The following is a 27,716-nucleotide window of genomic DNA, read 5'->3' as shown; positions in this document are numbered from 1 at the left end:
TTAGTGCTAAATGTTGAGAAAATAGATTACAAAAAGAGATAGAACAAATCCATGAAGTCTAGTGGATGCACATTCCGGGACAGCAGGTGGCGGTAATGAGCGGCAGGTCAGCGTCGTTTAAAAACAACAGAAGAAGAAAAATCCACCAGCGATCACTTGCGATGTTAGCCTGTGTAGCTCCGCTCAGTGCTTGTGATGGATATGTATGTGCGAAGCGCGGTTTGAGCGCCATTTTTCGCCAAAATATTTTGGTATTGCTGTTGTAACTTGAACGACTTCGGTTGTTCGCCTGCTTCGGGACATGTCTGGAGCGACAGTGAGGTAAAAACTGCGCTTTGAAATGCGGTTGTTTATTCTCACTAGCAAGTATAACTTGCCAGCTAGCTTAGCGACTAGCTAACTGAATCAGCTAACGGCTAAGCTAACTAGAGTAAAACCACAAATATCGATAATTAATTAACGCTGAGTTAAGTAGTAGCATAATATTAGCGGAGGTAACATAGCACATTTGGTTTAGTTAAATTGAAAAATGTATTTTTGACTTCTCAGTGGAACAAGTAGCACATTTTAACGCTAACTTTGGATGAGGTAAACGTAACCTAGCTAATCAACTCAAAATCACTCAGATGCCATGAACACAGACATAGATATATACATCCATCCATCATCTATTCACCGCTTGATCCTCATTAGGGTAGCGGGGGAGAGGGCTGGAGCCTATCCCAGCTGACTTGGGGCGAAGGCTGGGGACACCCTGGACAGGTCGCCAGTCCATCGCAGGGGCCATCTTTTAAGTGATTTTAAGGTTGTGCTTGGGATACTTTGGGATATAAATTGCATCATTCTGAATAATAATTTGTTCATTCCAGTTGTGTTGCTCAGGGTAAGGCATCAGTTATAAACAGTTCAGTAAGAAATCAATCTAAACTATTTAAATCATTTTAAACCAGAACATTTTTGTGAAGGTTGAAGTGAATTCATGCAGGTCTGTCGTACTAAACTGCATTAGTTTGGGCTGGCTGTACTGTCACCCAATAAACTATTGTTATAGAGTAAAGTTAGTTCAGTATCTGCAATAAAGGTGCACACAACCATTCCTCCATGCTGAAATAATAGTTGTCTGATTTGGATTTATAAAACCTACCGTCACCATACTCTACGTTAGTAATCAGAGGATATAATCTGTAAGTCTGATATAATGTAAGCTGTTGTTCTTGCAGGTTGTCCTCTGAAGTCAACAAAATACTGCAGCTCACAATACCTGAGTTTATTGTTTAAGTTCTGATATTTCACCGCAACATATGATAGATTTTTGATGTAATGTGCACCGGGTTCATGGTAAACATGTTTATATAAATTTCATGTTCTTATCATATTGCAACCATGTGCAGACTGCTGATAAGAAAAGATGAAAACATTGCAGTTGATGCCTGGCTTTTCTTTTTATGTTCTGTTATGGCTTTTTTTTTTGTCTGTTAATATGTGATATGTTAATGTAACCACTTGAACACAAATATGTGCTAGGTGTGTGTTCACATAGACTGCTTTATGATAAGGATAACCTGAATGCTAGAGTCAACAATTTATCAATGCATAACAAGCTGTAGGGTTAACTGAAAAGCTACAGTGCTTTGTTGTGTTTGCACGAGCCTTAAAAATGGGACAGTCATGTTTAATTTTATTCATTACTTGTTCTGGAAAGCTTAAAGATAATATTTTGTGAAACATGATATTTCATGATTGTAAGCTAATTAAGTGTGAAACCTTCAGTCATTGTTCTTCCAAAGATTTTTTTGGTTATCGGTCACCCCTTATTTGTAATGCAATGACCAACTGATGATATTATCATAACCTTGCTGTTTTCTCATCACTGTAGCACCTCTACCAGTAAGCTGAATGTATTGGTCAACAAGCTTCATGACTACTTGGCTCATTCCGCTGTTGAGGACAGCAGTGGCACGATAACCTCTGATGCTGATGGTATTGATTTTCATGAATCTAATAGTTATTAACGTAAACATTTTATTCATGTCTACATAATTGAAAAACATTTTTAACTGATCTTCTGTTCACAGGTTTCACAAATAGAAGCTGTTCTGTGGGGAATTTAACAGGACATAGTCTCACAGAGGTAACTGAAAATGTTTGAACATGTCTGGGTGTTTTTGTCATGTCTCTAACCAAGTTTGGTTCACGGCTGGCAGCGCTAATGGTGCCGGCAACCCTAGATGGATTCAGCGCACAGTTCGGTTGTATTCAGATATGTACCACAGCCGTAGTCTAAAGACTATGAAAGCAGAACTATATCTAACTTAAGTAAAGAGACATTCAAACAGTTTATCTGAACAGTAGTCTAACTCTCTGGTGACTTATCCATCTTTGTGTTCACTGAGTTTTCCATTCTTCAAAAGAAATTCTTTATGTTCGACTTTATGACGTTGCCATTACAGTGTGTCCACAAAACAGGCAAGGGCGACTTCCATAAAGAACTAAACCAACGAACGGTCTTGTTTTGCAGGCAGGAGTGGATGGCAGATACTCCAGGAGGTGAGTTTGCTGTTCCTTTAAATCGGACAAGTACTGATAGTGCGCCATGGTATCTAACAGTGCTGATGTAGAACCCAGATATTTAATCCTGCCAATCCCCAAAGTACTGTATGTTCAACTACAGTGACTGCAAAGTAAATCAGCCATAATGCATTCTATCTGTACTCGTGGCTCCATTTTCACTGTCCTAATAGATTGTCAGACTTAGGTAATGTTGCTGATGTTCGAAACTTACTTTTTTTATGTTACAGAAAACCCTCAGTTGTCATTAAGCACTCTGGAGTGGATGAATCCGGGGACTCAAATGAAAGCGAGGACGTGGATTTACCAGTCAGTGCAAATGGTCACCTCGATATCTCCAGATTGCCTAAAGGTTAGTGGTAAAGCTCTGGACTACTGTCACACAACTTGCTTTGACTTTAATTATGATTATTTACTTTGCCCAGTCACGTTTTTTTGTTCAAACTGAGATGCAATAATGTAATTTGATTGCCGTTCACTGTGTTTCCGTACCACATTGCATAAGAATTTATGTGCCACTCGAAAAATGTGTTATTCAGTGTCATTTGTCTTTGAGATCCGAAGTAGCTGTATGTGCTTCTCTCCGACTTTAAGACATACAGCTGCATTTAGGTTGTCACATTTCAGTCATTATCATTAAGGTGTTGTCTATTTTGCTATCTGTAGGGGATATGAAATCTTTAGCTCTGTCCCCAGCTTTGAGGCTAAAATTATGTCTTTCATAATGATAGAATATCTTAGATTTATTGGGTTTTGTTTCTACAGGTACTGTACTGGTCAGGCCTGAAGCTGCTGACAATGGAAGAGATGATTTCAGGGGTCCAGAGTTTCGCAGCCGGAAATCCAATGCGATTCGGAAAGAGTTTTCAAGAAGACGAGGAGGTTAGTCACCACTGCCATAAAAGTGCTCACAAGTTCATGATTAGCTGAGGCAACAATTACCAAGCAATCAGTGTAGCAACACATGAAACCAAAATAAGACATCTTTATTATTTATTGATTGTCTCAAGGCACCTTGTTCACTTTTTTGTGAGAGAGCTTACTTGTAGTCCAATCTGGTTGCATTACTTATGCCAGGTCTTTATATCCTGAAGTTTTTTTGCTCTTTATCTAGCCAGAAAGAGCCTGAATAAGGCAAGCAGCTGAGCAAACCATATTTCTAACCATGTTGTTGCTAATGATGGAGTTCTTGTTTTGTAGGAGGCGAACATGTGGGAATTGTGAGTTGCACTGCATGTGGCCGACAAGTTAACCACTTCCGGAAAGATTCCTTATATCGACATCCAGTTCTTAAAGTACTAATCTGCAAGGTGAGTCTGCTTATTTTTTTGTCAGAAACAAAAAAAAATTGCATATAATTTGGAGTTTACCATAATTGATAATCACATTTAAAGTGATTCATTTTTTGTGGTACAACTCAACACAAGGTTCTGTGTTCGTTCTTTTTGCTTTGAGTGGGTTTCTTACTTCAGGATAAGCACTGACGTGAACCATGGGTTACACTAAAGAGTGGCTGGCTTCTCTTTAAAGAATGTGAGACATTAGCCTGTAAAACATAAAAAATAATCAAACCTACTCTGATTTACTTTAGTATTTTTTGTTGTACTGATTTCTTGGCCCTCCACAGTTTAAATTTGCAGTTTAAGCCTATTTATTGAGTAGATGATTCAAGAGACCCATTAGAAGCCTGTAATCACGTAGTTGAGCAGCTATTAATTTAATTATGATATTTCTGAGGGATTTGGAGCGCATAGTATTTATAAAAATAACTTGTTGATGTTTCTAATGTACAGTTTGTCCAAGTTTTTTCTAATTCAGTGTTTTGTTTTGTCAGACTTGCTACAATTATTACTCAAGTGATGACATCAGCAAAGATGGAGATGGAATGGATGAGCAGTGCAGGTAGGATTTCTTGTGGAAGTTGACCACTCTTGTTGATTGTTGGCCTGACCAATTTTCATATTTTATGTTAAGCATTTTTATGATTATTGATGTTGTGTTTTATTTTTGAATTGATTCTCAATAAAAGGATTTTAAAATGTGCTACTTTGGCTTTGGTGAGGTCACCTCTCGATCTGTAGTCACCATTCTGTAATCTAAAACATTGTTCTGTGTGATCTGATTATTGGTTATACGTAAAGAGCAATAGTCTCTCAACACCAAAGGATAAATAATGACAATTTCTCCTTTAATTAAGCACATATAAAACACAAGTAAAAGGATTTCAGCACAGTTTTCTTGGGTCTGTTTGGGTTCATGTTCTTCAGCCTTCTAACACCAATATTTTAATTTTTACTGCAACTGTATATTGGTTGCAATATTGATTTTCAGTCTCCTTGATTAAAAACAATTATTACCACTGAAAAGAGCATATTGTTTAACTCCAATTGATTGTACTTATTATTTTAACTGAAGTATAAACACTTCCCTTAACTTAGTGTGTACTATGCCTTCGTCTCCTGTATTTACATCAGGTCCTATTTTTTTCCTAATGCAGGTGGTGTGCTGAAGGAGGGAACTTGATCTGCTGTGATTTCTGCAGTAATGCTTTTTGCAAGAAGTGTATTCTGAGAAATTTGGGAAGAAAGGAACTATCAGGCATCTTGGAGAGCAAGTGGTACTGCTATGTGTGCAGCCCAGAACCCCTTTTTGACTTGGTGGTGGCTTGCGACAGCGTCCTCGAGAGCATGGAGCGTCTGTGGTATCAGCATCGCAGGAGGAATCGAGTCGAGCCAGGGAAATCTGAACTTTACCACATGTTGCCACAGAAAAATCCTTTGCACAAGTGGGATCACACTGGCATGGATGGGAATGTTGTGTTCCACTATAACACACTGCAGATTTCTAAGGACATTACCAAAAAGGCCAAGCATTTAGTGGACTCAACAAATGCCTTAAACCAAACATTTGTCAATTTCATTCATACTGTGACAACAAGCAAGCAAACACCTGGTGTTCGTAATCTGTATCTGAACTCTTTTTTGACAGTAGTCAAGGGCTTGAGGAAATCGCTTTCAGCACTTGAGGGTAGTCTCAAGGAAGAATTCAATGACTTGGATGTGTTGAGCATTTGGGAAAAGTTCCTTAGCGATGATTTTGATACAGTTGTACCAGAAGCAGACACAGAGCTGGATATCGCTGATGAAAGATGCTTGAGTAACTTGCAGAAATTGGCAGCTGAACATTTGGAAGATAATGATTCTGACTCAAAGGGCTTCACGGACGGGAGAGGCCCAGATGACTGCACTGAAAATGCCATGGAATCCCATGAAGTCAGACTTGGAGCAAATACGACTGACTTAAAGGCTTCTGAAAGTGGTGTTAATATGTCTAAAAAACTTGTCGTACAGCTTACACCTGTAGCTATGGCGCAAGGGCAATCCAGTGATGCCCCAAAGACAGAGGAAGACCACACTAACGATAAGAAGTCAAAGGGCAAACATGAATCAGAAGATGAAGATAGCGTATGTGGTAAAGCAGACAGCAAGATGAGCAATGACAACTCAAGCGCATCTTTATACCCAGAAGAGGAACATGGCAATAGGCGGTCTCCTCGTGTGAAGACAACTCCTTTGCGCCGACCAAGTGATGTCAAGACCAAAACGTCTCTTTCAGCAGCAGATAGTGACAGTGACTCTGACGCTGAGGAGAACCCAGACACAGCACCGGCAAAAAATACTGAAGAACAAAGTCTGAGCAGAACAAGAGATGACTCTGACTCAGACGAAGTCCCTGCTGCTCTGCTTGAGCGAGCAGCTATGACACAAAGTTCAGATGAACCCCAGAGCGATGAGGATGGTGGTGAAGCTTCACCAAATAAGGTGGCCAAGAAATGCCTTTTCTGGCTCACTAAAAACCCCCCGATCTCACCAGAGAAGATGCGGCGAAAACGGAAGATGCTGGACCGCTCCCCAGAGTCTGACTCAAGCAGCAGAAGAGTCAAAGCTCGACAGGAAAGTGGAACAGATTCCTCTAGTGATGACCAAGATACACAGGACAAAATGCAACAATTGTATACCCTGAGGCCGATAGGGACAACACACCTGGTCAAAAGAGAAGAGGAAGATGTGGCTCGAAAGCAGAGGAGGATACAAGCAGGGAAATCTAAGGCTAAATCTCGTCGGGAAGCAATGGAATCATCATCGTCGTCCAGCGATGAACAAGATGACGACTCTGGGAGTGAAGGAAGTGATCAGAAGATGAAACCAATCACAGAAGGTCTGGCCTTACTAGGAGCTGCAGCATTCCAACAATCATCGGGTGAGTCTCTCATTTATCATCATGTGTATATATAGACTTACAGTATATGTTGTCAGTGGGTGTTAGAAGTACATCACTATGATTCCATGCTGTTATTAATAGCTGTCCAGTTGCATGTTGTTTCTTCAAGATCTACTTTTAAGCAGATGCTTGATTTGCATTAAAAACCATAACAATAAATATAACCTCCAGAGAGTTCCTCATAGATCTTCAGGTCTTTACTACTATTGCGCTAAGCTCTTGGCAGATGATTAATGTGCATATTAAAAATGTAATTTAAAGATGCACAGTTGTGCATTCCAGTGGTCTGGGTCAGTAGTTTCCACATTAAAGGCCAATTAATCATTTCCACATCCCAAAGTGTAGACCATTGCGGACTTTGAGATTGAACATGCACATGGTTCTATTATTACTACAGTAGGTATGTGTCGGTTTACACTCATATGATCGCATTGCCCTTTATTTCAAACTTCATATACACACATGGATGTTTCTGAAAGACTCCCTGTGACTTGCACTTTTTCTAAGCTATAACAGTTAGTCACAGACTGGGCTGTAGCTCCATATCAGTGGTTATTCCTGAGGTGTTCTGAGACACTAGGCAGTCAGCAAAAGATTACTGGAGATTTTTATTTTTTTGTAAGTAATGGATTTCAAAAGATGTGGATAATCGAGAATCTCCTGACACAGTCTCTCCTCACAACAAACATTTGTTTTCAACACCTGGCACATGTGCATTCAGCAAATTTGCAATGTGTGCACTCTGCAGTCACAAATTTTAGGCTTCATGCGGTCGCCTGAAGTGAAGTCTGTGTGGACCCTCGTAGACATTAGCAGATAATGAAATTTACACCACATGTACCCTTGTGGACACAGATGTGGTAGGAGTGAATTTGCCTTGAGCGCAATTGCTACTGGGCCTGTATGGCCAGTGGAAATGATGTGGACAGAATTGCCATGACAAGTTAAAATATCTGCTGTGAAAAGATTGTATGATTCTGATAGTTTCTGCACTGCATAGACACCAGAGTGCTCCGATATCAAAATTTATGTTAGCAAAAATAATTGAGATAGAAAAGTACCTTGTGATGTACAAGGTGGACAGACTTTGACAGAGAAGAAAAGTTGGGTTATGCCTAGTGATGGGATGATGATGCCTCAAGGAGTGTATTGACACACTACCCAAACTGTCACTGTATTGACACTGTGTTGGTCACTCAATAGTGACCTCTGCAGTAGTTCTAAAATCATTGCAAGTAAACAAAATGAAAATAAGATGGAAAAGCTTACATGCTGCAAACCCAACATCAGCCTGTGAAATAATATTTAATCTTTATTTAATTGCTAGTCTTTTACTGAAAATATGATCTCATCATTGTTTAATTTCATTTGCTCAATTTGTTTGCTGAGTTGAAGTTGTTTATGAGAAGAGTTTTAAATTTGCTTAAAACCTTGTTTGTGTAAATGCTAAAATGAGTTGGTATGTAAAATATAGCAAATTTGTCTATAATAAAATTCAGAGTTCCAATTTTTAACTTATGTATGGAATTTTTTTAACTTAAGTGTTCAATCATACGAAATAACAGACTAAAAATGGATTCATTCATACACTTTTATTGAGGAACAAAAGTTTTTGTAGTGTCTTTGCTGCAAGATGATTTCTCTTCTTGGACACCAGTTCTCCTGCCTTAGAAAAAACTCTCTCACAGGGTACAGATGAGGATGGTGTGCATAAAAATTTAAGTGCGAGTTGATACAGGTGTGGATATGTTTTCTGGTTATTTTTCCAATATTGTAACGGATCTTTTGCTCTGGGTGTGTTGGTTTCAGCCAGGTAGCGTTGGACTTCAACTATGGAATCAGCTGTAGTATTCGAGGTCGAGTTGTTCTCCTCAACCTCCATATCCAGAGGTTTCCAGAGATTGTGCCCTAACAAATATTTTAGAAATAATTCTTTGTTAGTTGTAAGTTTATTTTCACATGACAAACTGCAACAGAAATATACAAACAAACACAAAAATATGTGTTTTCATACCTGAACTGGGTTTTGATCCATGTGAAGAGCTAGGCTCTTCTCCTGCTGGGTCAGGCTCATGGCTCCTCATTTCAGCAGCACACTCCGACTTCAGTCTCTTGACAGCTTCAGTTGCTTTTAGTGGACTAAAGAAGCCAACTGTTTTAAACCTGGGGTCCAACAGTGTTGCCAGTGTCATCACACTGAGCGATTCCAGGTTGCAGATAGCCTCAGTTAGCTACTTTCTCAGATTTTCAGCCAGCTGTTGAGCAGCTGTTTTTGTCACTGTTGAGGCTTGACGTTGAAGTTCAACATGGATCATTCTCATCAGTGGAATAACCTTTGACCCTGAGACTCTTTTTTCCTCAGAGAGTTCTATTGTGGCTTGGTTAAAAGGAGCGAGCATTTCTTCAATGATGTCAAGTTCTTCAGGAGTCAGTGGAGTGATATCAGTTTTTAATGCAGCCAATGACACCCAGACTGCCTCCTTCTGCTCAGTCATTCTTTCCAGCATGTGGTAGGTGCTGTTCCATCGTGTCGGCACCTCATTTATTAATTTATGGAATGGTGTTCCCAGCTGTTGCTGCATTTGAGTGAGCTTTTCTTTGGCTGTGGTGCTTGATCGAAAGTATGTCACAATTTGCCGTGCTTTTTTGCGTATTTCTGTTAGTGTTGTTATTTGATCACATGATTTTTTTAAAATTAAATTCATGGAATGGGCAGTACAAATGGTGTGTCATATTTGCAGCATTTTAGCACATGAAATCATGTTTGCTGCTGCATCAGTGACAAGACACCTGACCTTGCCCGCTATGCCCCACTCCTCCATGAGGTTCCTTTTAACCGTGGCCATGTTTTCTGCAGTGTGTCTCTTAGGAAAATGCTGCACTCCCAAGACTGATGAACAGAGTTCATGGCTTTCTTTGTCCACATAGTGGCAAGTAACAGCAAGATATGCCTCCATATTAATGGACGTCCACATATCAGCTGTTAAACTAATAGCAACGACGCTCTGGAGGTCCATTTTTGTTTTCTCCTTTTCCTCCTCATATTTCTGGCTCACCAAGTCCTTGATGGCCTAAAAATAACCATACAAATACTTTAATACATTATGAATATATATATATATATATATATATATATATATATATATATATATATATATATATATATATATATATATATATATATATATATGACATGACATGACATGACGGTACTCATTAATTAATTCAACCATACATTTCTTAAACATACCTTCCTGCTTGGTAGAACATATGAGGGTGCAATAAGCTTCAGGAGCTCCCTGAATCCCTCATTTTCAACAATGGTGAGTGGCTGACAGTCTTTGATGATCATGTTGACCACAGCCTCATCCACTGCTTGCTTGTTAGGAACTGCAAGCCAAACGGAAATATTTTGTTTAAAGCTTCTTAAAGGACTGTTATTTTTACAAACAATATTACAGAGTCACACAAAGCCTTTTGTGTGTAATACACTATTTTTGGAAATTCAAATTTTTGACAATTTCAACATACCTGGGGTACTCCCACGAGTATCTGCCAATTCTTCATTGCCATGCGGAGCTCTATAATGCCTCAGCATTGATGAAGTGCCCTTATTGATGTAAGATAGCTCTGTGGAGCAGAGCCGACACTTCACCTACAATAAAATAAGAAGTTAATCTATCTGAAAACAATCAAACCTCTTACAGAAAAGAGTATAAACAAATTTAATTAAAAAAAAAAACTAACAGTAAACAATGCCCAAAGGAGAAAAAGATTTACCTTATTTGCCGTCAAAAGATCAAAATGATTCCAGACTGGGGAAAACTTCTTCTTATTGGAACGATCCATGAAGTCAGAAGTTGAACAAGGTGAGGGCAAACAGACACAGCAACAATACATGTCGATACAGTTTGTTTCCTTATAAACACAATTTGGCGTGGCATTTCCAAACGACACACTTCCTCTATCGGTCACATGATTTTTTTTTTTTAAAGCGATACGCGCACCAATACGGGGTTTCACACTTGTGTGCTCGGCACAGTGCTGACGCACCAGTGTTGTTCGTCCCATCACTAGTTATGCCCATTAAGGGACCACCATTTTAGACAAAGGTTGTTTCAGGTGAATTTGTTCTACTTGTACAGTTGCAATTCAGTGACTTGGCAGTCTGCATATTTGTTATGCAAAAAGCAGCATGATGATTTTTCTCTTGGTATGTCAATATTATCCAGCTTACAGTCTGCCCACTCTTTGATGTATTTTACTTTTCTGCTGAAACACCACTTGCTTAACAAATAAATTTATATCTGATTGTTTGTTTTTGCAGGAGATGAGGAGCAGTCTGGGCCCTCGTGGGCAGCAGAAGATGACGATGATCCAGAAAATAGGTATGGTTTAAAAAGCCCGGATGTAGAGTTTATGAAACATCCTAAGTGTAGGACAAAGGCTACATCTGCGAACTCTGACCTTCACGTAAAATCTAGAAACACCCATGTCATTAGGACTCAGTTGCAGTCTATTCAAATGAGACCTAAACGTAGCTGCAGTAGAGCCCCTGATATAAAATACACATTCTAGAGATACACTGTGAGACACGGGGCCCATGGTATGGTAGAGTAAGAATGAATCCTGCTTAAAACAGCTCTGTAAATGATAAGCAACTTGCTTAGCTTGTCTGTGTTTTATTTTGTGCGTTTAGTATATATATAAATTATAGGCTTAAAATTTAATCAAGTTTATTATTATTTTTTGTATGCCATACTTATATTTTTTTCCTGATATACGTAGCTGCTGAAAAACAGGAAACTTTACGGTTAACACACTTTACTCTTAAGGAGTTCCAAACATATCTTTGAACAAGGAATACAACTTTTTTGCCTTACACTTTAACCTGTTAATGCAGCACAGGTTTGTTGTCAGTGATAGTGTTCATACATATTTAGAAAGTGTTGAGCTTTAGCGTATTGTTTGTTCTGTTTTTACAGAATGCACAAAGAACTGTTGTCCACCATTGAGCAGCAATGTTAACTTAAGTAAATTGAATATTGTTATTTACAGGTGAAGTATAAAGTTTGAAACCTGCCTGCAAGATTGTTTGCACATATTTTTATTTTAAAACAATACAATTCAGATTTTTTTGTTTCCATAACTTCCTAATAATAGAAATCATAATAGAATTTTTAAAAAATTATTTATTTTTATTTTTGTTACAAATGGTGGGCAAGGCTTGCAAGGTTGTAAGCATACACAAAACTTTTATGCTTCACCTTTTTGATTTCTGCTCTTAAATTTACCTTAAATGTGTCACAGATGTGGTGTGACAATTGAAGTATGATTTGCGTATGATAAGTTGGCAAAGAGTTTTAAAAAAAAATAAATAAAATATCCAATGCAATGTACATGGCTCTGTAAATGCACTAAAGTTTTATTTCATTTTGCTTTTCAATTCTTTTTGGCACCAAAGTGACAGTTTTTGTAAGCAGTCCGTCTTAACTTCAGATCACATAATATATTTTGTAATTTTTCTACTGCACATGAGTTGAACATAAACTAAGGCGCCTTATTACTAAAGGGCCAGTGTTTGACACCGCACTATTGATGCATAATGGCAGAGTCTGACTGACAACTCTGGTTTTAAAAACATTATATATATATATATATATATATATATATATATATATATATATACACACACATATATATATATATTGATGTTTATAATGAAGATAATGGTCTTGTGAAGATCTGTAGATCTCAGGAATTGCTACAAGACTTGCTCACACAGTCCAACAAACAAAATAACTGGAGCTTCTCTAAGATAACAAGCTTAACAAATCTCTTCTGAATACACTGAAAACTATTTTCTGAATGCCCTTAACTCAAAACTTCTTTCCATTGGTTTTGAGTTATGTGCAAATTGTGGTAAGCGAACAGCAAACTGCCAGATTGCATTGCCTTTCAGTTGACACTGATTTGATTGTTAATTGGTACTTGGCATGAACATCAAGGCTCTGGTATCAACACTTGGCCACCATTATGAAAGGTATATATTTTTATGACTTAATACTTCAATAACATGTTTTCTTCTTTCAAAACTAGTTGCTTTAACTGTGAATGCAGTCTAAACAAATTTAACACTACCTAACACATTACAGACGCACCCACAATTGCACCTAAAGCTGTCTAGAGCAGACTTTACGTCAGGCTGATACTTACTGGATGCATTGGGTCCTCATGAAGTCAGAACGTGTGAACATGCATGCGTCTAAAACATTTATTGTTTTATTGGCTTCACTGACGAGAGAACTTGGTGCTGTTTCCCAAAAATATCTGTAAGTATTTTTGACTGTAATGGGTGGAGCTGCTCCTGAGTTGTCTTTTGTTTCAATAATATTTGCTTATAATATTTTATATATATATATATATATATATATATATATATATATATATATATATATATATATATATATATATATATATATATATATATATATATATATATATATATATATATATATAAAAATAGTATAATATTGATGTTACTTCACTTTACACACATGCAGCACTGGCCTTTCATTTCATTTCTTTATTCATTTGGATGGGACGGTGCATATTATCGCATAGGTTTACACAAGATTGCAGTAAATAAGCCAGATTTAGCATAAGTGCTAATTTCCATCCGTTGTCCTAAACATAAAAGAAAAACATACAAAGTTACAGACGTATATATAAAAACAAAAAAACAATATAGTGAAACAAAAACAATGATAAATTCATTCTGGCTGGGTTAAACCTACCTTATAGAGCTTTTTTTTTTTTTGTAAAGTGCTTTCTAGGCAGAGCCTGTCATAAAGTGTTTGTAGTTAAAGTGCCTGATTTTCATAATGTTTGCAAATTTGATTGCTAATCAGCCATGCCTTATACTGTCTCTAAAAATGGCCTTAGGTTGCCTGTGACTTTTAGTGTTATATTTGAAGCACAGATAAAGTCAAAGTGCTGATGTAGCTTGGGAACATTACTATTGCACATATACAAAAGGGTATGGTGGTGATGGCGGAGATTCCCTAACATTTTGCACATATTTTCTGACTGCTGTACCTCCAGTAATGTCTTGCCATGCACACAAAGTGGTTTTTTTTTTTTCTACACCGCCCCTGTATAATAGAGGTGACTGAAGTTTTGGTATTCAGGGCTCCAGACTAGCTTTTTCACTGGTCGCACCTGGGCACAGGTGAAACGCCACTAGCCGAGCATTTGCAAATCGATAGACCCTACACACTTGCAGGTTGTGGTAGATGCTGTTGGGTAGTGGCAGTACTCTCAGACAGGGATGTGAGCAAAAATCACTTTGTGAGGATTGAAATAAAATTGTGTTATATCGGATTTCTACAGGCGCCTTTTCCCATGAGCGGAGAGAACAGTGTATGATAGTGCGCTGTGCTTTTCAGGAGCAGAGCACATTTATAAATGTAAAGACCGCAGTTGATTGTTTTCATATAGTGGCTACCAGCTAATACCATGATTGCAATTAATAATCATTTATTTTGGCTGCCCTGCCACTGTGATAACCATTGTAGTTAAATCTATTGCATTTTTTTTTCTTCACTGGTCTGTCGGTATCTTCCTGCCTACACCTGCTTCTGATCATCAGTTGTGTCTGAGTTGAACCTCTCTCTCTCTCTTTCTCTGCCTCCTCTGTCCTCAATTTTGTTTGAGGAGCGAACAACAGCTCAGTAGCTCGTTTTACGTGTCAGGCAGGAACAGACTGACAGCCACGGGAGAAATAATTGTACTTTCCACCACTGTGGCTAATGCAGTTGCTACCTGCGACAACAAAACAGCTAAATGATCATTCACTCACACAAATGTAACCATTTGAGATTTTAACTCACACACTCTCAACAAATGGTAGCATATGCAACCATTTTGATTGCGGTCTGGAGCCCTGCTATTGCTGCTCAAGGCTGCGCCTAGAGTGCTATAATAGCATAGGATTTATCAGAAATACTGACACATACAATTGGATGTCATGCTGCGTATTCTGGACAGAGTTCCTGATGCAAAACTTATCATTACGATTTGACAAATTTATTGCAAAGAAAAAAAGAACAACCTATTGTTTTCTTGCCTTTAGTTTGTGTGGGCAGTTTAGCCGGGAAAGGTTCTATATGTGATATATATCAAAAACAGCTTTACTCAGAGAACGTAGGAGGTGCAACTGTATCCGGTTGTCACAATGCATTCATACCCAAATAGCTGATAATTCCTTTCCAGGGACATTGTCCTTGTTAATCAAAATGTTGTTCTTACCGTAAATGTATGTATTTGGCCGACTCTTGTCCAAAGCAAGTCATGTTTTGCCCCACTTTCTATACACAGAGTATACATTACTGCTGACCATTAAAAATAATGTTATCACAGTAGTAGTAGTACCACCTTGCGGCGACTTAAATCCAGCTTAACAGGGGAGCCAGCTGTTGTCATGCAGTTGAAAACAATTATTTTTCCGGTCAGTGCTCTTAAATATTCATTGTATATCTGAGAATTGAGAGTGGGCTGTGAAACGACAACTGTTTAAATGCAAAAGGTTCCCAAACTTACATTATGACTTTAATGACATCCATGTTTGTTTCTTATGTCTTTTTCCAGGTTGGATTTTCTGACAGCACAGCAGTGAATGCAGTGCTGTTAGGCAACAATCACTTAAATTTGGGATATTGTAGCCTCCTATCGGAACCAACTCATTATTTCCCCCCTCTGTAGTCTGTTTTTAGCTGTGGTGATAGCACAACTTTATCTTGAGAAAAATGGTCAGCAGAAATGTAGTGTTTACATCTATGTGGTTACTGGGCTAAAACGTGAAGAGAACTGTTATATGCTTTTAAAAACCACACAGCATGTGATTACCAGTGGCAGTGTTGCCACATTAATACGTGGCAGTGTGTTAATTTTCTTTCGTGTTTTTTATGTTGTCTTTTTCAAAGTTGAAACATATCAAAGGAGATTCAAGGCTCTTATTTGTTCCTGCTGCTGTCATTGCTATACTGTAATATATCATTGATAGTAAACTCTCATTAGATTTAAAGTTAATGGAAATGACACTTAACCCACCAACCTGCATTAATACGCCTCTCCAAGATCAGAATAGGACCTGTGCGCAAGAAAAGATTAAAGCAGAAGACAAACCCAGTCCTGTAACATTGGTTAGATGTAGACGGGGTCGCTACTTGTATATATTCATGATTGTTCAAAACACCATATGGTATTAAAACCATTAACTTTTTACTTTTTGAAACCTGTCATATTTATCGTGAACTTTTTCACATTGTGGACGTAAGTTCCTCATTTTTTTAATTGTATACTCCACTGGAGTTTAAAAAAAAAAAACAACTCTATAGTAATTTTTCATTCTGAATAAATATTTATGTGCAGACTTTGTTAGTAATTTGCTGTTCTTGTGTCTCAAATGTTTTTATGTCCCATTTTTGAAACACTAATTGGCAGGTAGTACAAGTATGTTGCCTTCTGGACAGCTCAAAAGACTGTAGCTCTTTAACTCTCAGTGAATTGGATGAATTAGAAATCAATGTCATTTTCATTTTCTCGTTTAAAAAAAAAAAAAAAGAAAAAGACAAAAGTCTGTCAGAATGAAGTTTCAACTCCCAGTTTCCCAAAGGAGAACAAATGATGGGAGGAGGCGGAAAGAAGACGTCTTTCTGTTTTTTTTTCTGTCAACAACACTTGTCTGTTGTAATAAATTCTTACTCTGAAATCTGTGTCTGTCTCATTTGTACCTTCTGTTTTAGTGTTTGTGACGATTCACTTTAAGTGATCTGTGACTAGCAGAGCTTCAACATGGAATATCAGTGAAAGACTTGGGTATCGATCAATGTTGACTGACTGGAGATATCCGATCAGTTTTATAGTATTGTTTCTTTTTGAAGCCAACGCTACAATGACTACTGGCACCTGACCAGTTCATAAATAATGATTTTGTTAAATATGGTCCAATGTTCTTACACTTTACTGTGATTTTAGATATTAATTGTTTTAAGTATAAAGATAACCAGCTGAAGGTGATGTTACTTACCATGAAATGAACTTCAGGTGCCTTTTCCCTCTTCTCTACTTTTGAAAGAATCGCTAAGAAAATGCTATTGGCCCAAATTAATGCCAACTACTCCTCGGGTGATGATATCTCATCAGAGGAGGAAACGCAGGAAGAGGAGTCTGAGTCGGATGGCGACAGTGAGGTCAGACAAAGCAATGAGGATAATGGAGCAGTTGAGAACGGTAAGCCATTTTTCTTCTAAGTATTACATTTGTAGCTTCTCACTTGTGTGCCTCTTTATAAGCACAAGAATTCCCATTTTAGCTTAAATCAATAGATGGACTTGGTGTGACCTTTATGTTACTAAAGGTTGTAAAAGAGGAGAAATATGATGGAATATGTCTGCTGCAGGGGAACACTTGACTTCAGATTCATCTGACGACAACTCTGATGGGCCCAACTACATGCACCATCTTCTCAACCATAAACTCAGCTTAGATGAGGAAGCATCGAGTGACAAAGCGGCGCCAAAGACAGACGAAGGAAAGCAGAGGAGCAAGAGAAGAGCCAAAAAAAAGCACCTGAGCTGTAAGTACACCTATGGCATTAGAAGCTGATCAGTCCGAACAGTGAATATCTGCCTTATTCTCATGTCTGATTTTGATTCCTGTCAAGCTGATGGTGAAAGTGGTGATGACAGCGATGAGTCGGGTGGAGAAGATGGGATGAGCGAGGAGCTGAGTCAATCAGAGGATGAGGCTTTCAAAGATGGACTCGAAAGGTACATTAATTTAAGTTGCCATAGATGACGTCAAAACCAAATCAACAAAAATGTAAAGATTTTTCTGTTATACCTATTAAATTCAGTTAATTTCAAATAATGCTACCATAGGGTTACACATCAATGTTGCCAAATACACCAGTGTGTTTCCTGCTATTACAAAACAAAATATCTGTTGTGAAAAGGAAAAACAGGCCCAACTTAGTGTAGAGTGAGAGATATTGCCAGAACAATTTACAAAAATATCAAAACTTATCTATTGTTGCACAAGTTTCACTGTATAGTATACTTTAAATGGTACAGCTGTTGAGTCCATCCTGCTGAACACAACTGACCAAGTACTGTGCATGTTAAAAACTATTACCAAACAACATATGATACAAGGGCACACAGTAAATATCAAGTATATTTTAAGATATAATTTATGAAAACAGGCTTGCTTAGGACACATTTTTCCCTTGATAATTGAAAATATTTACAATATACATTATTTACACTGAGTATTTAGCATTCAACCCTGTGAACCTCAGGAAGTATCTGGGAGTTTATTGGACTGTGGGCTAATTTTTCTCTGCAGTATAAAGTCCTGCACCTTTATGGAAACAACACAGCCTTTAGCTGGAGTTTTTGTCATGTGTTGAAATGATTTAGATAAAATATGATGTCATTGATGTGGAGTTTAAGGGCCATTTGTCTTGTGAAAATCTGACAGTCTTTTCTGTTTCTACAGTTTCTGGCTTTAGTAAACGGTGTAATTGAATGTACCACACTGGAGTCTGTCAAACTGACAGTTTAGAATCTACAAAATGCATGTAATAGAGTACAAAAGAATATATTTACCACTGAAATTGTGCAGATCATTATTGCAGTACCAGTGTGTAGAATACACGCTTACACAGTATATACTGTATATAAATGTACAAATTTCTTTTCTCCTCTTTTTTGCTCCAGTTTAATTGAAGATGTGAATGAAACACAAGATAGTCCCAAACAGAAGCAACAAACACCCTGCATTTGGTTGTCTGACTCCAGCAGTGAAACGGTAACAGCTGATGTGTCTGTTTACCTATTTCTATCCGTTCATCAATCTTATCTGTATTAGCTCATCTCTGAAGAACCATGTCTCTCAGGCGAGGCTAAGAGAAATGGCTGTTGTTAAATTGTCATATTAATTGTTGGAATGTTCTGTATTTGAGCAGAGCGATCAAGAGGACGCAAACGAGGAAATAAGTGACAGTCAAGGCACCGTCAAAGGACGCAAAAAGATCCGCAAAATCATTGAAGATGAGAATCTCCTTGCTGAGACTCAAGAAGCGCTCAGAGAGGAGGAGGAGAGATGCAAACGTCTAGCAATTAGGGATCAGCAGTTGGAGGACATGAGAGAGGTATTGCAAACCAACCATTGAACTTCATTGTAGCTGTTACAACAGATATTTACAGAAGTACAGAACTCAAATTTCTGCAGATGCCATGTTGATTAATGACAATACATCAAAGTATAGTTATTGACTTCTCAGGAAATGTTTGAGATTTTTTAAGGGGTTGAAGAAACAGACCAAATTCTGACTGCACAGCATTATTTTTCCAGATAAGTGTTATAGAAGATGAGCAGTGTCCTATTACAACCAAGCTGGTCCTGGATCAAGACGAGGAGACCAAGAATCCTCTAGTTCAGGTGCACAGGAACCTGGTGACAAGACTGAAGCCTCACCAGGTGGACGGTTAGTTTGTGCTCTCTTTTAACTCACACTGAGGAGGATGTTGCTTTACTATTATGCACAATACATGCATGTTGGCAGCAGTAGCAGCATTAGTTGATACTGTTGCTAGTTACAGTAATAATAACTCTGGATTTCATTATTTGAATATCTGCGGTTTTGTTCAAGAACCAAAGTAGAAAATGTGAACTGGTCTGCCTCATTTCAGTGGAAACGTTGTGACACATCACTCTGCATGCAGTTAAAGACTTACTGGAGGAGCTGATGGTGGTATAATCTTCATGAAAAACCTGTGAAAATGTATCTGCCATGTTCTCCTACAGGCGTCCAGTTTATTTGGGACAGCTGTTGTGAGTCTGTGAAGAAGGCCAACTCTTCTCCAGGATCAGGCTGTATACTGGCACACTGCATGGGTCTAGGAAAAACTCTGCAGGTGAAGATACACACATATCCATCTCGATTATTCTGCTTGCGTAAACAGGTCCTACAGTCAGTTATTTTAAAGTTACATCAGATATTATTGGTTTTACACAATCACAAAGTCTTCCTTGAACTACACAAGATTTTCTCCCGATGTTTCTCCTTAACTCTGTGTATTTTGGCATATTTTTGTTTGCCCGTCTGTGTGCTTTAATTGTGTATTCTTTCATATTCATGTCGTTGTCTTATTTTCTAGGTTGTAACGTTCCTCCACTCTGTCCTTCTGTCAACAAACCTGAAATTCAGAACAGCCTTGGTTGTGTGTCCACTTAATACAATCCTCAACTGGGTCAGTGAGTTCAAGAGATGGCAAAGCAACATGGGAGAAGACAAAGTCAAGGTATGCAAAAAAATTAAAATGTGTTAAATCAGTAGGCCAGTCATAAATCTTGTGCCTCAAACTGTGCAAGTTACACATCTCCATATGTGGATATAAATCAAGCACTGAAATATGTTACAGGTGAAAGACATGGCCACGACAAAGTCACCCCTGGAACGAGTCCGAGCTCTTCAGCAGTGGCACAAACATGGAGGTGTTATGATAATGAGTTATGAGTTGTACCGCATCCTGTCGCTTGGCCATAAAGTCAAGAATGAGGAGTGGAAGAAAGAGTTAAAGAGTGCACTGGTGGATCCAGGTTCAGTGACTTTTTAATGCTTTCTATTAACAAAATGTGTCCTGCTGTATATGTCCTACCATTGCTCAGTGAAACGTTTTATTTTTCCATCCAGGTCCGGACTTTGTGGTTTGTGACGAGGGGCACATCCTGCGCAATGAAAGATCCAATATCTCTAAAGCTATGAATGCTATCAAGACCCAAAGAAGAGTGGTGCTAACAGGCACACCGCTGCAAAACAACCTCGTTGAGTGTAAGTCTTCACCGTTATCTCCTAATAAACATTGCCATTAAGTAACATTGTGCTTAAAGTGATGTAGAACAAAACAGAATTATTATTATTATTCACTTTTTGATCGATGTGAGTAAACTGTCGATATGATGACCTTACTTTATATTGAGAAAACATATTTTGTTCCCACAGACCACTGCATGGTAAATTTCATCAAGACAAACCTTCTGGGTTCTCTGCGTGAATTCCGAAACCGTTTTATCAACCCCATCCAGAACGGCCAGTGCGCTGACTCCACACCGAAAGACGTCCGAATCATGAAGAAGCGCGCTCATGTACTTCATGCAATGTTGGCTGGATGTGTGCAGGTAAAAACTCATGTGAACTAGTTTTCAGTCTGTTTAGTTTTCACTTACCAGCTAACACAACACATTTTTTTCTTAGAGAAAAGATTACTCAGAGTTGACACAGTTTCTGCCTCCCAAACACGAGTATGTGCTGGCAGTGAGAGTTTCCCCACTTCAGTACCAGTTGTACCGCTACTACCTTGACCATGTTGCAGGTGAGAATCTGTCTTCACATCTGTGTTATAAAGAATGTAGACACATGGTAATGAGCATATACGTGAAAGCTAAAATTGTCCTTTTCTTCTGAAGGTTTTTACAGTAATAGTCATATATCATAATAAATTCATCAAAGTGTACTGCAAATGTGATCATCATCTTCCAGCCCTGTTTAGAGATTTTACAACCACCTGAAGTAAACACATGCTTGTTTCTTCAGGTGTAGGCTCCATAGCCAAAGCAGGGATGAGGGCTGGAGCAAACCTGTTCAAGGACTTTCAGATCCTTGGACGGGTTTGGACTCATCCGTGGTGCCTTCAGCTCAGCTACAACAGCAAAGAAAACAAGGTACAAAAACCACCTTGAATGTACATTGATTCCTCTTTGGTCTGACAACATCCTGATTCACACGTGTACGTTTATGTCACAGGGAAATTCGGAAACGAGAAATCCAGTTAAAGTGACAGATCTGCTGATGAATGCAAAAACTGCTGTAGCTGAGAGGTAAGGCCTTTGGTGTGTGTGTGTGTGTGTGTTCATCATCACACTTTGTCTCTATCTGTTCTTTTGTTACTCAATAAGGCCTCAGCGATTCTAGTGGCTTATGGAAATGCTTCAATTTTGGGAGTGCCTTTGAAAGTCAGACTTACAGTAACATCCCAGCACCCAAGGTTTCTCAGTAGACCATTGTATTATACTAAGGTTATCAATGTTATTCACATAATCTGTCAGTGGTTTTAATGATTTAATAATGTGTAAAACATTTCAAAAATCAGGTATTGATCATACTTGTGGCAGAAAGTTGATCAACTCTTGAACAAAAAACAACTAATTTGTCAAAAGAAATTAAAAGAGATGAGTTTTTCTGTAGTCGTGCTATTCTACCTGAACTGCAGTTCTTAACCCCATTTTGTAATATATATATATATATATATATATATATATATATATATATATATATATATATATATACACACAAACATTTTCATCTTTTTTTGTGCTGATGAAGTGGACTGAAAGAGAGTGAAGGAAGACAAATGAGCGACACTGGCAACAGTTCAGTGATTACTGATGTGTCCAAAGATGCCCCAGCAGTGGAAGGTATTAAAATTCCACGTGTCACTAATATTCAAGCGCTGTAACCTGCAAGTGATGTGCTACTGTAGTTCGTCCTGTCTTATCTTCTGTGTAGGGGAAAAGGCTACTGTCAGCTTGAGGTCTGAGAGTCCAGCTAAGGCCTGGTACAAAAGTCTGCTGTCTGACGGTGATGCCAAAATCATGGAGCACTCGGGGAAGATGGTGCTCCTGTTTGAGATCCTCAGAATGGCTGAAGACTTGGGGGATAAAGTGTAAGTTTCTTTTCTGATATGAAGCAAATTTAAACAGACACACCGTAAGTCATCTACCAAATCTCTAGCTTTTCTTCACATCTAACTAAATCTGTTTCTGCTTTCTTAGGCTGGTGTTCAGTCAGTCCCTGATCTCATTAGACCTAATTGAGGATTTCCTCAAGATTTCTCACTGTGCCAGAGGCCATTCATTGAAAGGTGCAATTCTGTTGTTTTGAAAGAAAATGTCCATTTATTTAGATACTGTCTTCTCATGTTTTTTTTTTTGCATTTTTGTTCAAACAGAGGGCAGCTGGATTAAAAACATTGATTACTATCGTCTTGATGGTTCCACCAATGCTGTTCTACGGAAGGAATGGGCAGATAAGTTCAATAATGCTGCCAATGAACGGTACAGAATATCTGACTGTCATGTTTTTTATATTAACAATACTGGAATAAAACTTGGGCAGTATGTTTGACAGAGTCATGACAAAGTTTCTCTCCTCTCTGTCTTCAAATATCTGTATTTTAGTGGCCGTTTGTTTCTCATCTCAACGAGAGCGGGATCACTTGGCATCAACCTTGTGGCTGCAAACAGGGTCATCATCTTTGATGCCTCATGGAATCCCTCATATGACATTCAGAGCATATACAGAGTGTATCGCTTCGGCCAGCTGAAACAAGTGTTTGTGTACCGCTTCTTGGCTCAGGTGAGCTGGCAGGTCTTTAATAACTTATCACTTAAAACACAACTGCTTTGATAAATGCTAGATGTTTAGTCCGGTTATGAGTTTTATTGTAGCATTGTGTGTTTTTGATAAAATGGGAGGCCTCTCGATCTACACTGTGTACCTTGAGTCAGGGGGGCAGGTTATCCTTCATTGGGGAGTCACAAGAGAAATGTGAGGGTTTGTAAAATGATTAATGGGAAAGCAACAAAAAACTGTTCTGCCTTTTGTATAACATTTGCTGTTTTATTCTCAACAGACTGTTGTTTGTCAAAAGGTACACTAATGAAACAATATAAGAAGTGAAAACAATCTCTCTATGCTGCTGATCACTTACATGTGTAACCTGTGATAGAGATCAGATGTGTCTCAGTTTAAGGGGCCGCACTGCCCCTGTGCCACTGACTAATGTTCTTTATATGTTAGATTTTAATATTTAGAACATACGTGTGAAAAAGTTTAGGAATAATTGGTGATTTGAAAGCTTCCTTTTCAAACTAAGTTCCATTACTGATAAATCCCTGATCACTAATTCTTGCAGGACAGTAAGAGAAGGTGTTGTGCATCTGGTGGACCCTTGCAGTTTTGCTTATCACTGTAATAACTTTTGCTTCAGGGCACAATGGAGGAAAAGATCTACGATCGTCAGGTGACCAAACAGTCTTTGTCCTACCGAGTGGTAGATCACCAGCAGATTGAGAGACACTTCACCCTAATGGAACTGACAGAGCTCTACATGTTTGAGCCAGACCTACTTGATGACCCAAACTCCAAGAAAAGCAAAAGACCCACCTCTGTTTTACCAAAGGTGATTTCGACTCTCTTTATTTTCAGGTTTTTGCTTTGATGCCACTAAAATACAACACACAGCTCTCTGAAAATGGCTTATACAACACATTTGCAGTATTGAATGGCTTTTTGTGTCTTTGTCAGGATGGTGTTCTGGCACAGCTCTTAGAAACCTGTAAAGACCAGATAGTGTCTTACCATGAGCACGAATCCCTGCTGGACCATAAACAAGAGGAAGAGCTCAGCGAGGCAGAACGCAAAGCTGCTTGGGACGAGTTTGAAGCCGAGGTAGAGAGCTGCACACTATAAAACATAAATTATCATGAACAGAGCTCTCTCCAGTGAAACCTCACACCCAGGATTTTTGCATTGTATTTTATGTGCTCGCTAAATGTAAATGTGTGTCTTTCTTTTTTCTCTCAGTCAAATGCTGTCAATCATCCAGTCAGCTCCAGCCAGGAGACCTTAGATATGAAAACCAGTGAACAGCTACAGGTATTAATGAACACAATCCTCTAAAACCTTTTCTTTAGAATTACAGTTTGTGTTTCATTTAACATGTTGTATACTGTTGTCTTTGCAGGAATTGCTTGACAAATATAAAAAAAAAATGTCAGCGGCCTTCATGTCACTGCAGAAAATGAGACCTCTCCATATCGAGGACTACATGTTGCGAGTGGTGAGTGTCTTTAAGGTGGTAAATCAAATTGTTCAAATAAAAATGGGCCTTTAAACTAATGGCACCAACCTGGAAAAGGAATGTGCTTCAAATGGCAATTTGTATTTGAAGAACTTTAAAAAATAAACACTGTAGCACCCAGAATACCTTTAAAGAGCCAATATTATGCTGTTTGGATTTTTCCTTTTCTTTCTGTGTGTCATATTGCTGTTTTTTTGGACTTTTAAAATATTTGCAATCTTAAAAAGTATATCAAAGTGAGTTACTCTCTTCCACAGAAAACATTGCTCCTCACCTACCTGTAAGGCCTCGTCTGGAGTCCTGGCTTTTCTGCCTTTACCTATTTAGGTCATCTTGTAAACATTTGCATAATGCATGCCTAATGGCTGCTTTAGGGCACCATCAAACATAGAATGAACAGCTTCCTCTCAGTCGACCATTATTTCCTCAATAAAGCCACCTCTGCTATGAATATACCCACAATACCTCTCTGTTGTTGGCCCAGCTGACCAGTCACAGTAGCAGAGTTTTTCAGGAATAGGGCTTTAAAGAGACAGAAGCTAAAATGTAACATTTCAGACAGAGGGTGAGAAGAGCTGCTGCTTGAACATACAATATGAGAAAAATAATGTGTTCAAGTAATCTAAGCTCAAGCTTAGTGGAGTTCACAGTCCCTTGAACTGAGCATTATTTAAAATCTGTGGGTAGATTTTAAGCACTTATTTGGATGATGTTCATTTTGTCGCTGACTATCATAGGATAATGTTATTTCTTTTACACCGACCAGTCAAAGTAAAGATGGTTTTACCTTGGCTGACATGTTTCAACTGCAACTGCAGTCTTCTTCAGAGCGTCATCTGACGTGTCCTTTTTATCATGTGACCGGTCTGACAGATCTGTCAGAATCTGTCAGATAGGCCACGCCCCCCGCCATCTGGTGGTCTCTGGAGGATGGAGTCCCAGGTATTAGAGGGTGTAGACCCCCCTCGTCCCGGTTCATGGAGCAGCTCACCCGCTTCCTGATCTTGATGGCCTCCTTGATCCATCGTTTATGCTTGTTGGTCTCCGATGTTACAATCCTCCCCCTGTCCCAGTTAGCTAACAGCCGAACAAGAAAACAAAAAATCAGCCATCACGGATCACTGCAAAAGAAATAATTATATCAGTGTAATTAATATGTAGCAAATTAATGTATGAAATAAAAAGAAATGATTTTTTTTTTGCAAAGTAACATGATAAGAAAGAATCCAGCTGCTACAGTTTTGAGAAGGACCATTAGCAGTGGCATCTATTGAATGACACACTTTAGCTGAACCAGACTTTGATGATTTTTTTCTCTATGTAGTTGATACGTCTCAGCACATTACATGGTAAAAAATCTGAGAATTTGAATGACTCTACCATGTCAGAATTATGTCACAGTTATGAGATCAGGCCTTCTTGTACGGTATTTTTTATCTCCCATGTGTAAGCTTGTTTTGCTTTATTTGTGCCATAGCGGCAGCAGAATCCCTACATGCCTGATGTCTTGGTGAAGACCAGAGCTGAGATCTGGAAACACGATGACGAGAAGAAGTACGAACACGGACAAGCCTTTTATCGAGAAGCCCTTGCACAGCAACAGTCGGTGAGTCATTTGTACACGTGAGTGTATGTATGTCTGCAGATGTGTGTCTACAGTGATTCTCACGATTCATTTGTGCCCCTCTGCAGCTCACTCTCAGCATTGTGGCCATACTGAACAGTCGAACAGTTCAAGCAACGCAGACGACCGTGAACACTGTGAACCAACCTGGACAGACTTGAGCAACACAATCTTGTCATAGTAGGAAATGAAAAATAATATTTTTCTTCTTCATATTATTATAGGACTGAGGGAGTGACTTTTTGTGTGGGAGTAACATAACATAAACATCAACCAACAGAACATAAGAATGTCATCAAAACCATGTTTTCATTCCTTTTGATTTAAAATATTCAGTTATAGTTATGCTCTGTTGCACTTTCATGCACAGAAGATGCAAATGCATTTTAAGAATGAACTATTTACAAAAACTTTGCTTTGTCTGCTTTATAAATGTAAATATGATTTTGACAGTAAAGGTTAACTATTTGTGCCTTAATCCTTTGTTTTCTAAATCATGCTGCTGAGTGATCTTTAGCATTTGATATGTTTTTCTGTAATAAAAAAAGATATTGATAGCAGCTGGTTCTGTTCTTACTTTTAGGAATTTATGCTTTAATTTGATACCAGTAGTGGAGATGGGCAAAACAAGATGTGATGAAAGAGCGCAGGCAATGAGGGCTGCTATTATACCGGATCTCCAACATTCACTTGTATTTTATAATACCTTCCTTGGTCCTAAATGCTGCAACTAGGTCCTGACTGATGTGTACTTGTATGTTTTACCCATTCTAATATCTATACACTGGCTACCTGTTCAGTTTAGGACTGACTAGTTTTTATATGCTTGAATGGACTCTGCTTATTGGTCAGACATGTTGCACTCATGTCTCTCACTCAGGTCATTACATCAGCACCTCTTAATACCTACATTTAGACCAAAGGCTAACTGGGCTTTCTGTGTTAGCTCCAGAACTCTTTACCTGCCTCCCCCCATATCAGGTCATTGACTTTATGACCAGTTGTCAGCAAGAGTTAGAATATCATCATCTGAAATCTTATGTCTTCTGTGTAAATCAAGCTTAAATGCAAATATATGTAGTTTTCTACAGTTTAGGTGTTGGTCAGTGTGTGCTGCACTTCCTTTCTTGAAGGCATAAACCAACATAAGGTGTTTGCATTTCCCTCCTGAGGATCCCTATAGGAACACAGCAGCTGTTCATATACTGTGTGGGTTTCCCTAAGAGGAAGACTCTACGCCCAACAAATGTATT

At 38.5% G+C, this 27,716-nt stretch overlaps 1 protein-coding gene and 1 long non-coding RNA gene across 2 annotated transcripts; one reads left to right on the top strand and one right to left on the bottom strand.

The window, feature by feature from the left end:
• The first annotated feature begins 135 nt into the window (after nucleotides 1–135).
• LOC111568536 (transcriptional regulator ATRX-like) lies at nucleotides 136–27,023 on the top strand. Its single transcript, XM_023270223.3, has 35 exons — nucleotides 136–321; nucleotides 1,877–1,980; nucleotides 2,076–2,131; nucleotides 2,519–2,547; nucleotides 2,799–2,920; nucleotides 3,334–3,450; nucleotides 3,769–3,878; nucleotides 4,403–4,470; nucleotides 5,066–6,828; nucleotides 11,177–11,237; nucleotides 16,988–17,142; nucleotides 17,312–17,488; nucleotides 17,576–17,681; nucleotides 18,633–18,723; nucleotides 18,881–19,066; nucleotides 19,270–19,402; nucleotides 19,723–19,832; nucleotides 20,076–20,219; nucleotides 20,340–20,517; nucleotides 20,612–20,749; nucleotides 20,921–21,096; nucleotides 21,173–21,290; nucleotides 21,512–21,639; nucleotides 21,722–21,795; nucleotides 22,301–22,392; nucleotides 22,484–22,640; nucleotides 22,750–22,838; nucleotides 22,926–23,031; nucleotides 23,155–23,332; nucleotides 23,967–24,158; nucleotides 24,284–24,427; nucleotides 24,563–24,634; nucleotides 24,723–24,818; nucleotides 26,317–26,445; nucleotides 26,532–27,023. Exons 1-35 carry the CDS (start codon nucleotides 302–304, stop codon nucleotides 26,622–26,624), a joined length of 5,712 nt encoding a protein of 1,903 aa, XP_023125991.1. The 5' UTR covers nucleotides 136–301; the 3' UTR covers nucleotides 26,625–27,023.
• Nucleotides 8,429–10,231, bottom strand: LOC129350443 (uncharacterized). The gene is made up of 3 exons (XR_008603846.1): nucleotides 10,100–10,231; nucleotides 8,864–9,920; nucleotides 8,429–8,757 (listed from the first exon to the last, which is right to left on the bottom strand). It is a non-coding gene; the product is annotated as an uncharacterized LOC129350443 (long non-coding RNA).
• Nucleotides 27,024–27,716: the final 693 nt, after the last annotated feature.

The sequence above is a fragment of the Amphiprion ocellaris genome, chromosome 14, assembly GCF_022539595.1.
Source record: "Amphiprion ocellaris isolate individual 3 ecotype Okinawa chromosome 14, ASM2253959v1, whole genome shotgun sequence".
Lineage (NCBI taxonomy): Eukaryota > Metazoa > Chordata > Actinopteri > Pomacentridae > Amphiprion > Amphiprion ocellaris.
Note: the sequence above shows the minus strand (reverse complement) of the source record. Positions and strands in the feature narration are given on the sequence as shown.